The sequence below is a fragment of the Phoca vitulina genome, unplaced genomic scaffold (genome assembly GCF_004348235.1).
Source record: "Phoca vitulina isolate PV1807 unplaced genomic scaffold, GSC_HSeal_1.0 scaffold7, whole genome shotgun sequence".
NCBI lineage: Eukaryota > Metazoa > Chordata > Mammalia > Carnivora > Phocidae > Phoca > Phoca vitulina.
In genome coordinates this window covers 29,322,568-29,340,389 of record NW_022589710.1, presented here as the reverse complement: position 1 = coordinate 29,340,389, position 17,822 = coordinate 29,322,568, and the positions used below count along the sequence as shown (strand labels likewise).

Sequence of the window (17,822 nt, the reverse complement as noted above, 5' to 3'; positions counted from 1 at the left end):
TCTCAGAAAAATGGTTTAAATACATAAAATAAAATACAAAGGATTACAAGTGAAAATAATTATACTTAGTTATCAAGACAGTTTTAAGACACAAAAATATATGCAGTTCTGTATTAATGCAGTAAGCAGCAAATCTAGCAGCAGTTCTATCTGTTGCCTATATTCCTAATTGAGTGAAATGCTAAATGTCAGTCTGACTATAGTGAAAATAGACATGCATTTTTCTTCCCAATCCAAGTTCAGGGATTTCCTGAATTCCATCTGAAGACCCCAAAAACTGTTGGCTGGGAGAGCCAATAAAAATACATTTGGCGAAGCATCAAATTAAAAATAAAGCCTTGCAAAATGTATTATCCATTCCACTGTGAGGTGAGGGGAACTGAGAGTAAGCAATATTTTTCCAAAAAACCATGATGGGCCATTAGTCAGCACGAGAGCTGCATGCTTCAAATTGAATCCAGAAAGGGATTCAGCTCCCCTCGTGCAAGTTACAAAAAAACTGAAGCTTTGAGGAACTGACAGCACCGCTGGAATCTGCCCCGAAGTGGGGAAACAGTGACCCAGCAGCGCCATGATCCAGCTCAACTGTGAACGTGAACAAATCTCCTCCCTTCCGGAGCCTCAGTTTCTTCTTCATCAGTAACATAAAAGGGTTAAAGGTATACCACGACCTCTTAGGCCCCTTCCAGTTCCAAAATCCTATCCAGATTATCTCTTCCTTATGCTGGCTTTTCCAGCCTATTGAGTTTAACTACAGAATAATACTGCCTTTCTTAAGTTTGGAACAGAAAGTTTTACCAAATTTGAATGCCTTCACATATAACCCAACACCAATGAGCCAAATATATGTGTACCATGACAACTTTTTTTAAAAAGCCTGTTTTGCACATATCTACTTCAAAAGAAGTAATCACAGCATTGGTCTTTTCTGCTATTTAAAGACAGTTCCCATTAGAATCCTGACACCATCACCTTAAGAGTATTCAAAACCAACAAACAGCATGTTAACTGCATCTTCCATATTTGAACCAAGGAACAGTGTTACAGAGTATAGACCAGGAAGGACCCTTAAAGATGACCTAATCCAATCATATTTCATTATGGCTGAAGAAGCAGAGACAGGGTAAGAGACTAAGCCAAAGTCACAAAGTTAGTTGGCAAGAAAGCAGAGATTCAATCCGGGTCTCCCGACTGTTCCTTTATGCCCTCCCCACTACACTGAACTGCCTCGCAAATCCAGACACGTTGCCCCAACTTTAACATGTCAGCCAGCTTTAAAATGAATAGCAAGAAAGACCTGACAGTTAAACCAGTCATTTTCTCTACCTTGAATTATGTAATGGGTACAACGAAGGGTTGTGGCATGATACATTCACTGGTAGGAATCCAGAAATAATGAAATTCCACTAATCCAGTGAGAAGGTGATGACCCTATTAACATCCTAACTACCTGGCAATTCCCTTAATATTGTGTAATACGTGAAAAGACACATATTTGCATGTGGATATAGATATAATACATATATAGCTCTTCACACATACATATATACATATATATGTGTATGTCTATATATATATACACATATGTGTATATAGTTCCTCAGTCTGCTCCCCAGGATTTCTCACTAACATTTTACTATGAAATTTAGAAGAGAGAAAAAAAAAGAAGAAATTTAGAAGAGAACAGAAAGGTAGTTATACAACAGTTAAAAAAAAAAAAGCAAAAGCTTGTATCAGTATCAATATTGGTCATTTTAGACGTCGAGATTAATTTTATCAATAAAACCTACTAGAAATCCTCTACCAATATTTATGACCCAGATGACCAGATATGCAAAGTTGATATTAATTATTGACCCTTATTGTTGTTTTAAGGGGGAGGGCACTGTCTCAAATCCTGAGGGTAGGATACAAATTAGTAAGAGTCTCTTTCAAGTCTACCTATTACTATTTCCCCAGCATTCTTCATTGTGTTCGATATTTCTAGAGTCAGAAATCTACCCTCAAAAAAAAAAAAAAAAAGACCACAATTCTTCTCAAGTGTTCAATAACCTGACCAGTACCTTCTCAGCAGTCTGATGTCAACTCACATTTCACTTCCTCAGAGAGACCTGCCTTGACCGCCTAGCTAAAGAAAGCAATACCTACCTAGCACAGACATTCCCTAAGTTAACCACCTTCTGTTGAGAGCCTGGCAACACCTGATACACGCCATGTATTATTCATTTGTTTACATGTTTCTGTCTGCTGGTGACAGCCACTCCACGCTAAATTGAAAGCTCCTCACTCACTGCTGGATCCTCAATGCCTAAGCAGTGCTGGCCCATACCAGGTCTCAAATAACTGCTCCGTGTCTGGCCCCAAAGAGTAAAGTGCCAACTATGTCATACTTAGTGTCTCCCGGAAAACCACCAGTGCAGGACAAAGCACACGCAGTGGGCACTGCATTTACATAGCCTACTTTAGAGCAAGCCTATGATGCCAGGACAATCCTGGGTCTGAATCCTTTCCACGGCTCTGGAACACCCTGCACTTGCAGCTATAAACACAAAACCTCTCCAAGGCCCACTAGGACACTGCTTTTCTGAAACATCTCAACAATGATTTCCTCAAAAGGAAATAACGAAATAAAGCTCTGGTGTAACTTAATCTTTCGTGTCAGGTTCACAAAGTACGTTAAACATACTTTGAAGCCAGACACACAAACAAAACCAAACTCCACAAAATTAGGTTGGGCTGAGGTTATGTAAGACAAGCTAACCTCGGGCTTTTCCCTGTCATTCTGCTCTCCTGCCACTGAACCCGGACATCTGTCTTTTCGGCGCAATTAAGATGCAAGTGGGAAAAACCGCTTATCTGCAAACTTCAAAATAGGTAATGAGATTTCCAATAATGCTCCACTTAATACTGTAGCAACAACGTGAGGAGGACTAGACAACTTCCAGCTGTACTGTGGAAGCTTCCCTTAAAAATTCTTCTCTTTAAAATTATTTTTAAGTCGGCACTTACTTCAACGTATTCAGTTATCAAAACACGTTTTTCAGAGTTCCCTGAGTTTCTCCCTACCCATGGCTCCTCATTTGTGGGCTAAGCCTACCTATCAGCACCGATGACGGTCAGAATACAGGTCTTTCAACAGAGAAGGACAAAAGCACGGGTTCCCAGGAGTGACACATCGGAAGGAGAAAATAATCCTTTCTTCTCCAGATACTAAATCCAAGTTGCTCCCTCTCCCGAGTTTCCTGCATTTCCCTCCTCCCCATTCTGCTCCCCTTTCACTGCCCACTTTATCCTGCTTTAATCCTGCGAAGCCTCTCTCCCGGCTTATTAAGGGTAAACAATAGAAATGTCACAGGGAAACTCAGGAAGTAGATGAAGTCTCTAATTGCTGCCGTTTAACGATTGTAGATAATTACTATCTTCAAAATGTGGTTTTCACAAGCGGGGAGGGAGCCGAGGCGGGCGAGCTCCCCGCCGCCCGGAGGACAGCAGCGAGGCCACGGCCCGGGACGGTGGGGATGCGGCCCCGCGCGCCCCGGGAGCCCGGGCAGGCGCAGCCGTGTCCCTGCCCCCTCCAGGACACTCCCGCCTGGGAGAGCCGAGGGCCGGCCTGCCCGCCCGGGTCACAGACAGTTCACTGCTCCCGGGCTGCGGCTACCCGCGGCGGTCACCATAACAATATGCAAAGCGCTGCCCGTGGACGCCCACCGCGCAGATCCCGCTGCCCGCGGCGGCCGAGCCCGCAGCGCCGCGCTCGGAGTTCCGGGACCCGGGATCACAATCCACCCGGCAGAGGGTCCCCGGGGACAGGGCCCCACCGGCCTTTCAGCTTCGCCAACTGGGGGGTGTCCCCCGACACCGCGAGGTGCCTACGACGGTGGCGCCTCGGCCCCGGCCCTTACCCGCCCTCCCTGACCCAGGGCGCGCGAGGAAGTCGAGCAAGGGTCCGCTCCCCTCCCCGGTATGGATGAGGACTCGGTCCCCCAGCGCAGCGCCCCGCGGGGCGCGGGGTCGCCACGGTCCCTGCCTCCCCGGGGCCGGCCCCACTCCGCCACTTCCTCGGCCGCGGTCCTCCGCAGGGAAAGCGCATCTCAGCGGTTTCTGCAGCGCCCCGCGCGCGCTGATGGGGGGCAACGCTCCCCGGGCGCTTGCCGCCCCGGCCCCCGAGCCGCCCCCGCCGCCCTAAGCGCCCCCGCGTTCCCTTGAGAGCGCCCGAGACACCCCGCTGGCCCCGCTCGGGGATGTGGGCGCCCTGCGGCCACCCAGCCTGGAGCACTCGCCGCCCGCCGTCAAGCTCCCGGAGTCGGAGATCGCGGGACTCACCCCAGTACCACCAGCTCCCCGTATTTCACCGGCTCCTTATTGGGGGCGCAGTGCTCCTCCTGGCCGGGGGAAAACATGGAGCCCCGATCGGCCGCCGCCGCCGCCTCCTCCGCCGCGATCCCCGCCGAGTCCGCGCCGCCGCTACAATCCCATCCTGAGAAGGGGGTGAGCGCGCCGGGGAAGGGCACGGCGGCGAAGGGGGCGCGGGGCGGCCAGTCCCGCGGCTGCTCCGTCGTGGCTGTGCGGCTGCCCCGCCGGGCTCCCGGGAGCTCCGCGCGCCGCTGCCGCTCCGAGCCGGACTCGGCAACAAATGGGACCGGGCAGCAGGGGGACCTGCCCGCGCCGAGCGCCGCCGCCGCTGCCGCCGCTGCCGCTGGAGCCCGGCCGAGGGAAGGAGGGAGGGAGAAAGCCAGCGCGGGAGGGGCGGGGGCAGCGAGCGGGGGAGGGGCGGGGGCAGGACCGCGGAGCCGCCCCTCCAGCGCGCGGGCAGGTGGGAGCCAGCCAGCCCTCCGCCCAAAGCCCCGCAGCCCCCGCCCGCCCGCCCGGCGCCCCCTCCCCTCGGCGCGTGGGGCCGCCCGCGCCCCCTCTCCGCCCCCCTTGGGCCCCGCGGTGGAACGGCCCCCGTGTTATGTAAACATAGAGTAAAAGGGAAAGGAAGTTCTTAAAGGAGCAGTTCTATTTTTTTTTTTTCCTCTCGCTTCCTTCCCCAAACTTAAAGCACGGGGTTCTCCGCCGTCGCAGCCCAGTTCTCTAGCAGCTAAAGGCTGCACTGGATCCCGGAAACGCAACAGTCAAGGTTCCCAAGTCTAGCTTAGCAGTCCGCCGTTCCGTTAGATGGAAAAGAAGAGCTTCCTCTCGGGGTTAGAGAGCATTTACTTTCCCGGTGTCACTGTAGAGCGGCATACATCTGGAGCTGCACTCACGCACCTGGGTACCTCCTCTTCCAAAACCAACTCTTTCAAAGCTTGAAGACATTTAGAAATTTGCAGAGTTTTGCTAATTGGTGCTGAATTAGAGGGAGTTTTGAATTTTGAAGGCATTTGGAGCACCCCGCCAGTGTATAGGATAAAACTACCCAATGTGTGATCAGCAGGGTTCCACATGGTTAAAAAAAAAAAAAAAGTTGTTGTTGTTGTTTTAATCCATACTCCATCCATTTTTCCCATACCTTCTCTCACTCCCCTAAGAATTTAAGAGGAAATTACCTGGGTGAACTTTTTAGTGAATATAAGTGTTCCTTTATTACCATAATTTAGTCAATGCACTGTGTTTGCTTATAATGCTTTTCTAAATAGTTACTACTATGGCTTTAAAATGGTTTAGAGTATAATAGATTTACTGACTGCTGTTTTTCATCATGCAGGATTTTGTTTTACCATTCATTAAGCACTCGTAACATGCTAGAAACTCCGTATTATTGCTAGTCACTGCCTCCCAAGACTGTTAAATATTTAGAGAAATAAATACTGCAAAAGCTACCTTATGTATAAACAATGACTGATTAGCCATGACCCTAAGGAAAGGGCTAGAAAAAAAAAATTACATCTGTAACTTTCCATCCTGCCGTTCAACACCTTTGCATAACATTCTCTGACAGGTTATTACTATAGTGACACGATGCTTCAGAAAATTTTACTTCCGTTATTAACTGATTTTTTAAATTGAGGCTTTAGAAATAAATTATTTCAAAGTAACTATAGCCACACCATTGGTAAGCCAAACACACAAAAAAAATTTAAACCATTAACTTCTTTCAGCTAAGTATAGAAATTCTATACTTCAACTAAATCCAGCTACTTTGCATATTATATATATTCTCTGTATTTTTTAATGTATATTCTGTTGTAGTTTTAACCCACAAACCTTCACTAATGGGTGTTTTCTCATCACTAGTGTTTTGATGTGAATTTCCGTCTGAATTTTCTGTTTGATTAATGCTACCTTCATCTATGTAGTCTGTGCTTCTACTTACCATATAGATGTGTGACTAGCAAAGATCTATCAGAATCATGCCGTGGTTATGCAGTCCCCTGTTATTATAGTACTTGGCTCTGTCATTCTAACTTCTCCAGGCTTGTTCTGTTGTTGCTACTGCTCTCTAGGCTACAATTACCTCCTCCCTCCTTCTCTCTTGGCATGCTGTGCTTTTGTGCATTGCATTACACTATTCTGGCTCCATTTCCTCCTTGCTGTGCTCTGCATCTGCTCTTAGGAAGATAGAAACAAATATTTATTAACCTCCTACTAAGTATTCCAAACCCTAGGCTAAGAGTTTCCCATAGGATGTCCCAGTCTTTGCAGGTTCTCCATTCTAGCTGTCTGCCCGTGGCGCCCCTGACTTTCAGAGGCGCAGCACTCTCTTTCTGTTCTCCCAGCATGTCTTTGAGCATGTTTATGGTTCTGAATCAGGTCTGTCTTTATCAGAATTTAGGAAGTGTTGCTTTGAATGAGGTGGGGTTTTTTGGTTTTTCTGTTTTGTTTTTGTTTTGATAAGTGGAGACTTTTACTGCAGGCAGCTCATGGCTGGCAGACCGGTTTTGTAAATCACTCTGACACCCGAAAGCCTCGGGAATGTACACAGCGACTAGGAATGGAAATCCAAATGAGCACATGGGCTGAGTGAGGACTGTGGAAAATTGGTGAGCTAGTGCCATCCAACATGAGCATCAGTCACTCATCTCCAGCAAATTGTTGCCATGTGATGATAACAGCTCACTATTGCTAATTTTAACTTTTTTAAAAGCCCAAATCCTGAATTTTATGCTAAATCTCCCAATTTTGAACTGTGAAACAACTCGTTCAAGTTTGTTTGTCTTTTTTAAATACAGCATGGGCCCACTAAAACAGTTTCTATTTTCTACATTGGGCTCAAGGTCCCCAAATTTGCATTGTCTGATTTCAAGGAAACATAGTATAAGTAAAAGAACACTTTTTTTATTTTTTTAAAGATTTTATTTATTTGACAGAGAGAGACACAGTGAGAGACGGAACACAAGCAGGGGGAGTGGGAGAAGGAGAAGCAGGCTTCCCGCGGAGCACGGAGCCCGATACGGGGCTCTATCCCAGGACCCTGGGATCATGACCTGAGCCGAAGGCAGCCGCTTAACGACTGAGCCGCCCAGGCACCCCAAGAACGCTTTTTTTTAAAAAAAGATTTTATTTATTTATTTGACAGAGAGAGCAAGAGAGCACAAGCAGAGGGCAAGGGAGAAGCAGGCTTCTTGCTGAGCAGGGAGCTTGATGCAGGGCTCGATCCCAGGACCCTGAGATCATAAGATCATGAGATCATGACCTGAGCCAAAGGCAGATGCTTAACCATCTGAGCCACCCAGGCACCCCAGTAAAAGAACACTTTTAAGTGGCATCAAATGGCAGGGCTGGGAGGAGAGCAGAGTGATGGGGCATAAATTTTAACTTTTTCAGAGAGTCGGTGACTTACGTCCCTTTAGAAGGCAGCTTGCACCTTTCTCTGCCCATCCTTTTTGAGTTTTCTGCTCACAACTTAAGCCAATTAGAATATCAACCCCTACGATCCCTAGCTAATATTAGGAATCTGATTGTAGCATGAATTTATCTCTTCTTGAATGTAATTGTTTTAGTTAGTAGCTTCAGGCTGGTGGGACAATCTGGCTGTGCCATCTGCCCACCACCCACGGTGGGTCTGACTGACCTAGCTGCCAGGGCAGACCCGCCCATTCCCTCCCTGCTTACCATCCCATTTGCATCTCTCCTAAACCACTCTCGGGGAGAGGATGACCCACCCACAGCTTCCCAGAGGGAGTTGATGCTATTTCTTGGGCTACCAAAGGCCATATATTTACTACACAAATAAATAATATAAGGCTTTCTCTTGATTTCTCCCTGTGTTATCTACCTCTTTTTAAGCTAGAATGAAAACACTCAATGAAGAAGTTTGCTTGTCTTAACCATACCTTGAATAAAGCCAATCAAATACCTTCCGGTATTTCCAGAATGAAGAATCTAATTTTTGGTCATTCTACATTCTACCTTACGTGTTTATGTTTGCAAAGACTTAAAGATTAAGATGATACTTTAAAAAAATATATGTTTGGAAAAACTGGTCTTTTCTTTCTCGTGAAACCTTAGATCACATTCCATTTTAAAATTATATATATAAATATATATTAAGATACATATAAAATATATATTTAACATAAAGTATTTATATAATAAATTAAATATATAATATTGTATGTTAAATATATCTTAAAATCTTATCTTAAGTCATCCATAGTCTCATTACCCAGAAATAACCCTATATAACTTTTTGTCGATTTCCATCACTTTTATTTTTAATTTTTTGACATAGTAGTAATAATATAATGTGTAATCACCCTTTATATAGTTTGTTATCCTCCCTTTTATTACATTACTAATATATAATATTGATGATATTGTATATTATATAATATATAATTATATTAATAATTAATATATTAATATTATATTGTGAGTAGTTTTCTCATCAATAAACTTCATAAACATTTTTGTTGTTTCATCATATATGTCAACATCTATTAACCATTCCTCTCTCATGGAACATTGGGAAGATTTCTAATTTTGGGTCTTATAAATAATAAACATATTTACATTTGTTATTACTGCATGAGAAGAGATTCCTACAAGTAAAATTATTACATCAAAGGGTATAAACACTTTTAAGACCCTTTGATGAATATTTCCAAAGTGTTTTTCAAAATGGTTATGCCTGCCAATTTACACTGTAACTAGCAGTAAATGAGAGAGCCTGCCTCAGGGAACTCTCACCAGCATTTTAAACCCTTGCTAATGTGACAGGTGATAATTTTTTATTTGCATTTCTTTGATTACTATTGTGAGGTGCATTCACTTTTTTTTATTGTGGTAAAAAATGCATAACATGAGAGCTGCCCTGGACAAATTTAGAGTACTGTAGGGTATTGTTAACTCTACACACAGCTTGTCCAGCAGGTCTCTGTGAACTTTTTCATCTTGCGTGACTGAAACTTCATACTCATTGAAGAGCAACTCATTTCTCCTTCCTCACAGACCCTGGCGATGACCATTGCACTTTCTATTTCTGTGAATCTGATGATTTTAGATACGTCATAGAAGTGGAATCATGCATTATTTCTCCTTCTATGACTGGCTTATTTTTTAGCAAGCTGTCCTCCAGGTTTACCTATGACATAGCATATAACAGGATTTCCTTCTTTTTAAGGCTGAATAATATTCATCGTGTGTCTATGCTACATTTAAAAAAATTTATTTATTTATTTGAGAGCAAGAGAAAGAGAGAGAGAGAACGAGCGGGGGGGGGGGGCGCGGGAAGGGGAGGAGGCAGAGGGAGAAGCAGGCTCCCTGCTGAGCAGGGACCCCCCCTCCCCCAACACGAGGCTCCATCCCAGGCCCCTGGGATCATGACCTGAGCCCAAGGCAGATGCTTAACCGACTAAGCCACCAGGCGCCCTAATGCTACATTTTTTTAATGGACATTCAGGTTGTCTTCACTACTTGGCTATTGTGAATAATGCCGCAATGAGGAGGGAAGTGCAACTGTCTTTGAGATCCTGATTTGAATTATTTTGAGTCAATACCCGGAAGTAGGACTGCTAGATCATATGGTAGGTCTATTTTTAGTTTTTTGAGGAAACTCTATTTTATTTTCCATAATGACAGTACCACTTTCTATTCCCACTAGCAGGGCACAAAGATTCCCATTTCTCTATATCCTCCTCAACATTTGCTATTTTCTGGGGGGTTTTTTGATAATGAACATCCTAACAGGTGTGAGATATCACATTGTGGTTTTGAGGCATATTTCCCTAATAATTAGTGATGTTGAACTCTTTTCATATATCGGTTTTATTTATCTTCTTTGGAGAAATGTCTATTCAGTTCCTTTGCCCACTTTTAAATTGGGTTATTTCTTTTTTTGGTATTGAGTTATAGGAGTTTTTTATGTTTTTCAGATATTAACTCCTTATCAGATACATAGTTTGCACATATTTTCTCCCATTCTATAGGTTGCCTTTTCACAGTGCTGATTATTTCCTTTGCTGTGCAACAGTTTTTTAGTTTGATGTAGTCTCATCTGTCTACTTTTGCTTTTGCTGCTGGTGCTTTTTGGTGTCAAATCCAAGAAATCATTGCCAAAACCAATATTATAAAACATTTCCCCTTTGTTTTCTTCTAGGAGTCTTACAGTTTCAGGTCTTAGGCTCAAGTCTTTGACCCATTTTGGGTTGATTTTTTGGTATGGTACAAGATACAGGTCCGATTTCATTCTTTTTCCTGAGGATATCCAGTTTTCCCAGCCCCATTGATTGAAGAGGCTATCCTTTTCCATTATGTATTCTTAGCATGCTTGTCAAAGATCAGTCGGCCATATTTGTGTCGGTTTGTTTCTGGACTCTCTTCCATTGGTCTACATGTCTAGCTTTATGCCAGTACCATACTGTCTTGATTACTGTAGCTTTGTAATATGTTTTGAAATCAGGAAGTGTGAGACCTGCAGCTTGTTCTTTTTAAGATTGTTTTGGCTATTTGGGGTTCCATATGAATTTTAAAATTGTTTTTTTCTATCCTATAAAAAATGCCATTGGGATTTTGATAGATTGCACTAACCTGCAGATTGTTTTGTATAATATGGACATTTTAACAATATTAAGTCTTCTAATCCATGAACAGGGGATGGCTTTCCATTTATTTGTGTCTTCTCTCATTTCTTTAATTAATGTTTTCTAGTTTTCAGTGTAAAACTCTTGTCTCCTTGATTATGTTTATTCCTAAGTATTTTATTCCTGCTGATGCTATTATAAATGGTATTGCTTTCTCAGTGTCCTTTTCAGATAGTTCATTGTTGGTGCATAGAAACACACCCTAATTTCGGTATATTGATTTTGTATCCTGCAACTTTACTGAATTCGTTTATTTCTTCCAACAGCTTTTTTGGTACAATTTTTATGTGTGTCTACATATAAGGTCATGTCACCTGTGAGCAGAGATAATTTTACTCCTTTTCCAACTTGGACCTTTTATTTCTTTTTCTTACCTAATTACTCTGGCTAGAACTTGCACTACTATATTGAATATAAGTGGCAAGAGTGGGCATCCTTGTCTTGTTCCTAACCTTAGAGGGAAAACTTTTCGTTTTTCACCATTGAGTATGATCTTAGCTGTAGGCTTTTCATACACGGTCTTTCTTATGTTGAGATAATTTCCTTTTATTCCTGGTTTTCTGAGGTGGTTTTTTTTTTTTTTTAAATCAAGAAAGGGTGTTTGATTTTGTCAAATGCTTTTTCTGCATCTATTGAGAGCATCATGAGATTTTTTTTAAAAAGATTTTATTTATTCATTTGAGAGACAGAGGGAGCACAAGTAAGGAGAGGGGCAGAGGAAGATGGAGAAGCAGACTCCCAGCTGAGCTGGGAGCCCGACATGGGGCTCGATCCTAGGACCTGGAGATCATGACCTGAGCCAAAGGCAGACACTTAACCATCTGAGCCACCCAGATGCCCCCCATCATGAGATTTTTATCCTTTGTTCTGCTAATATAGTGTTGAACCATCCTTGTATACCAGGAATAGATCTCACTTGGTCATGGTGTATGATCCTTTCAGTGTGCTGTTCAGTTCAGTTTGCTAGTATTGTGTTGGGGATTTCTTCATCTATATTCAAATTGGCTTATAGTTTTCTTGTAGTGTCTTTTTCTAGGTTTGGTATCAGGGTAATACTGGCCTTATAAAATGAGTTTGGAATCAAGATAATGATGGTTCCTCTTGTTCAATTTTTTTTGGAAGAGTTTGAGAAGAATTGGTATTAATTCTGTAAATGTTTAGTGGAATTCACCAGTGAAGCCTTCTTCCTGGAATTTTCTTCGTTGGAGGTTTTATATTATTAATTCAATCTCCTTACTCGTTTTGGTCTGTTCAGATTTTCTATTTCTTCACAATTCAATCTTGGTAAGTTACATGTTTCTAGAAATTTGCCCATTTATTTTAGGCTATCTTGTTTGTTGGTGCAGAATTATTCTTAGTACTCTCATAATCCTTTTTATTTCTGAAGAAGTGGTAATAATGTCCCCCTCTTTTATTTCTGATTTTATTTATTTGCATCTCTCTCTTTTTTTCTTAGCTAGGCTAGCTAAAAACTTGTCAATTTCATTGATATTTTCAAAAAACCAACTCCCAGGTTAGTTGTTTTTTTTCTATTTTCTATTTTGTTTATTTCTGCTCTAATCTTTATTGCCTTCCTCTGACTAACTTTGGACTTAGATTGTTCTTTGTTTTCTAGTTCCTGGAGGTGTAGGATCAGGTTGTTTATTTACGATCCTATGTCTTTTTTAGTGTAGGTATTTATCATTTTAAAGTTCCCTCTTAGTACTATTTTTACTACATCCTGTAAGTATTGGTATATGGTATTTTATTTTCATTTGTCTCAAGATATTTTGTAATTTCCCTTTTGATTTCTTTTTTGCCCCATTGATTGTTCAAGAATATGTGTTTCATTTCTAAATATTTGTGAATTTCTTAATTTTCTTTGCTATTGATTTCTAGTTTCATTCCACTGTGGTCAGAAAAGATATGAGTATGATTTTATTCTCCTTAAACTTGTTAAGATTTGTTTTGTTATCTAACATGTGATCTATCCTGGAGAATGTTCCATTTGTACTTGAGAAAAATGTGTATTCAGCTGTTGTTGGGTGGAGGTCGTCACTTTAAGCAGACACGTGGTTGGGTCATGTTGAGCTTGTGGTCAATAAAATTTTAGCTTTTTGTCAGGTGAACTGCTTTTAAGCAGGATGCATCTCATCAGGACCAGTACAACTGAATTACTGAATCTAAGTGAAATGTTAAATGTCTATTCTTGTTATATTTCCAATTCGCTAGGTTTAGACAATCCAATGGGTTCTTCTTTTCTCATTCTTTTAAAGAGGCTTCAATTACTGTAATAAGTAATACATACAAGTGGTAAACAATCTAAATAATACAAAAGAGTGAAAAATGTTTTAATCCCATTTTCATCCTGCCATTCTTCTCCCTAGTGGAAACCACTGTTATCAATTTCTTGTGTATCTTTCCAGCCCTATTCCTTGTATATATTTGTGTAAATGATATTTAAGAAAACACAGAGAAATGGAAGCACACTGAGCACACTATTCTATACCTACTTCCTTTCACTTAACAAGGAGACCAGGAAAGGCGTCTTTAGGGGGGTTTTTGAGCAGACACCTGAACGCTAAGACAGAGTCACCTGTACAATATCTGGGGAAGACCTGAGGGAACAATGAGATTCCATCTAGAAGGTACAAATACAAATGCCCTAGGGTAGAAATGAGCTTGGCTTATATTAGGAGCAGAAAGAACTCCATGTTGTTGAACTTACTGATTGAGCAGAAAAGGGTTATACAATAAAGTTGGGGATATAGGTAGAAGCCAGATCATGCAGGGTTATCAGGATAATCATGTGAACATTTGATCTGCTTCTCTTTGATACTGTAAATCACTGGAGAGTTGGGTATGGTTGTGGACACAGTAGAAAACAAAATCAACTAACAATGTTACCTACATAGATATCATGAGACGGTAAGATGCAAAATCAAGGTACACATTTTAGAAGCTACATTATAAATGATTTTTGAATAGAAGAATTTATTTTGCCATTCTTAGCCCAAGGCCAGAGTAACTACAAACAATGAAGGGAACTTGTAGCCAGGAGCTAGGCCTGGAAGAGAGCCTCCCTGCTGTCAATCACCCCTGAGACAGGGACACAGGAAAGAGGTCACACTGAGGCAGAAGAAAGGCATCCTAAAAAAGCGGACAAAGGGCTAGTTTAGGGGACAGACACCTCAGTACCACATCACTAATCCCTTTATTGCTGCCTTGGTTATCCCATCTGTGAAACAGGAATGATCATTTCCTGCCTATATATCTCTCAAGGTTTTTGAGAAAATCAAATAAGATAATGCCTGTGATAGTAACTTGTGGGCTGCAAAGTATGAAAACAGGGACAGTGTTGTCATTTTTTGAATAAAACTATGGGAAGAATTTCATGGAAGGGAGGATGTGGAAATATTAAAGAAAAATGAATCAATAAATGTGTTAAAAGCTTCCTGTACTTGTTTTGTGCAGTCCTGTAATAATTTGATAAATATTTACTTAGGACCTATTATTCTAAGGCACCATGATCAACACAGCAAATGATCGAGCCACATATTAAGACAGCAGGGAATCGGAGGTCCCAGGGGCTCACATTTGGGAGGTAAACTCCTCATCCCAAAACGAGGGACAGAGAGGGAGGGTTCGGGACTCTGGTTGGCAGAGTCTGCATAATCTGTGACTTTTCCGCTAATTGTGAGATGTTCCAGTTGTAGCAACGAGAGCCTTAGAATCTAAGTAAGAAATGACTCCAAATGAGAATGCTTTCCAAACTATAAGGTGCTACACAGTGGCACGACTTGGGGGGTGCACTAAAAGATCAGCTGATATCAGAAAGCTAAATCTAAAATTTTGATCAAATGTTTCATCCATTTCCAACTTGCTTATGAATGTCCATCTGACCTTGAACTATACCGGATGCCTTTGTTTTATTTTTCGTTTTCACGATTTTTAAATTCAGCCAATACAACTGCCTATGTGAAGTGACTGGATGTGTTTAGCTGCAGAGTCGACACATGAAGCCGAGTGACCTAATCTCCACTACCGTGTGCCAGTTCACATGAAAAACCCAAGGGCACGCTGATACATACAGCTCAGCACAGATGGGACTGACTCCCACAGTCAACAGTTAAAGCAGGAACAAGCACCAGATAACAGGTAGGGAAGTTATAACTACTCCCCTAAGCTAAATAAGAAGGCAAAATGACATTTGTCATTCCTTTTGAAAGACCTTAAACCAAGGTTGCAGCTTATTCACAGGAAAGGGGAAATTAAACACTCTAAGACTCACAAAATAAAAGTGTCAATTCATGAAATATCCACCTGCCTGGTAAATTGAAGCTCCTGGTAGAGAGCTTTGCTTGGTCAGTGGTCAGTTAAATGAAGGGTCTTTCCCCTCTTGTTGTACTCAATCATTATGTTGTGATTAGCTAAAGTCAACATGCCAGAAAAATCTGTAGTTGACCAAAAACAAGCCATAAATACACAACAGGGGAGTAAAGAATCTTCACTGAACTAACCACATTTATTTCTTCTACGGATAATGAACATTTTATTACATGTTAAGCATCTTATTAACTGTGTCCTTGTCTATGTTCAGACCAACAGATGCTGAAAGCAAGTTAAAAAAAAATCTTAAAAAATCAAATCCCTTGCGCTCCCCTCCTTCTCTAGGCATTTTAAAATTCATAATCTTTCTGGCATTTATCACAGACTCACCATATGTTTGCTACTATACATCATATTCAATAGAGAACTTTCTTGCACTCCATAATCTTTTTATAATAAAATCATATGGATATTAAGTTGAAATGTCTATAGCTCTAAGCATATTTTTTCATTCACAATTAGAGATTTTATTTACAACTTTTGAGGATAATGATATACCAGCTACCTATTAGTGCAAAAAACAAAATACCCCAAAACTTAGTGGCTTCAAACAAAACCCAAAACCACCCTTGGTCCCATCAGCTAGGGTTAAAGGGTGGGTCATGAGTTCTAACACAGCTGCTATGGGAGTGAGTGAGAAGGCAGAATTGTGAGCTGGGAAAACACCTCCAGTTGTCTCCTACAACTATAATTCCAATGGAAAGAGAGCAGAAACATTTGAGTGTAAACAAAATGTTAAAGTATGAAGGAGTTATATTTAGTACTACATGTGGGATAAAAATGAGTAAGAAGAACATAGCCAAAGAAGACACATTATTAACTCAAGTAGGCAAGGAATAGTGAAAGGGGCCAACTACATAAAAGGAGAGAAGGAAGTTCATCCCAGGTGAGACCTCTGAAAGATGTGAAATGCAGGATGAATTTTTCAAACTTGAAAAAAATCTCATTGAAGATTTTGAGACAAGAGGTGATGGGGTCAACATGGCGGGAGAGATATTGACATTCGATCACTGAAAATCAGTGAATAGACAGTGAGTGTCTACCATGTGGCAGACCTCGTGCTGGGCCCTGGGACTGTTTGAATGGTGTGGTTCTAGAGCTTCTGAAGGGCATACACTGCCTGGAGGGCTGCCAAGGGATTCTATTCTTGCGTGTTATTGCAGAGAGAATGACAGTGAAGTCAGAACAGCTCAATGACAAAAAAAAAAAAATGAAAATTAGCGAGGGACATCACCTTTAGTATAAAATTTCACTTTTCATTCTTTAGTTTACTCCACCTATAATTAAAAATAAATATGGGTAATGTTATACTTCTTTCACAGAATCATGAGAAATGCAAAGTTTGGTTTTATTTTAGAGTGTTAAAAAAAAAACAGTGTCAAACAGGAACTTTGTGGCTGATCATCTTATGGGTTCGGTAAGTCTCTATGTCTCAAAGTATAGTAGGTGCTAATAATTAATAACATGGACTGAGTATTATGTGCAAGACACTGTTGTGCAGGCTTTATACAAATTAATATATTTAATCCTTACAATAACCAGATGAGCTAGATCATTATCCCCATTTTATTGATGAAGAAATTGAGGTATAGAGAATTTAAGTGCGTTGAGCAGGATTATACAGGTAGTAAGCAGTGGAACTGTGTTTTAGACACAAAATATCTGGCTCCAGAAACCATGCAATATGCTATGGTGCCTTGTAGTTACTTTTTAAATTTAAAATATTTTAATTTATACCTCTTGGAATTATCGGCTGAATGTCCTTTTATATGTCTACAGTTGTAGGACATTGTGTCATACATACACTTCTAGCATGTAGGACCATTTAACTAACTGGATATACTTCCCTGTCCTAAAGCAACCAAAATCACAAGGCCAAAGACGTCTATTCACAATATACTGTGGGGTGGGGGAGCGGGGCATCATAACCTGTCCTGGTCAACCCTCCAGTAAGAGCTTGAAGTTCTCGAGGCCATTTCAGGCACCTAATACTCTCCCCGAGCATGCAAGAGAGCCATTCATGAGAGGCTCACTCTTTGCTTACTGCTGTACTGGCCAGACACCACACATGTGTGTGTACACACACACATACACACACACACGCTCCACTCAGCGTGGACAAGCGGTTTGCTCTCCTCATTATTACAGAGGGATTGGCACATCCAGCTCTCTCCCAGCTCACTTCTGTGCTAGCTGCCTGAGGGACTACTGCAGCCAGCTGGTAAGTCTGCCCACATCAGCATGGGTGAGAGAGAGGGCCAAGCTTGTTGCTCTGGGAAGGCAGGCCAACATTAAAATGCTTTGCATGACTGCTAACCCCTCAATTTTCTCAAATTTCACTATTGAAAGGATCAATGTCAGTGTAATAAATATCAAATTATCAAGTTTCATGATCTCATGTAAGTTGGCAGCCCTTGGCCTTTTTACATAAACCCAGCATAAAAGATGGTG

The 17,822-nt window shown here is 41.6% G+C and overlaps 1 protein-coding gene across 2 annotated transcripts in view; it reads right to left on the bottom strand.

Moving 5' to 3' along the window:
• Nucleotides 1-4,645, bottom strand: part of PELI2 (pellino E3 ubiquitin protein ligase family member 2) — a 193,394-nt gene extending 188,749 nt beyond the window's left edge. For both annotated transcript variants that reach the window (XM_032405176.1, XM_032405177.1), the window contains exon 1: nt 4,324-4,645. In XM_032405176.1, coding sequence (XP_032261067.1) covers nt 4,324-4,400 — 77 coding nt within the window. In that variant the 5' untranslated portion in view covers nt 4,401-4,645. The remainder of the gene's footprint in view (nt 1-4,323) is intronic.
• Nucleotides 4,646-17,822: the final 13,177 nt, after the last annotated feature.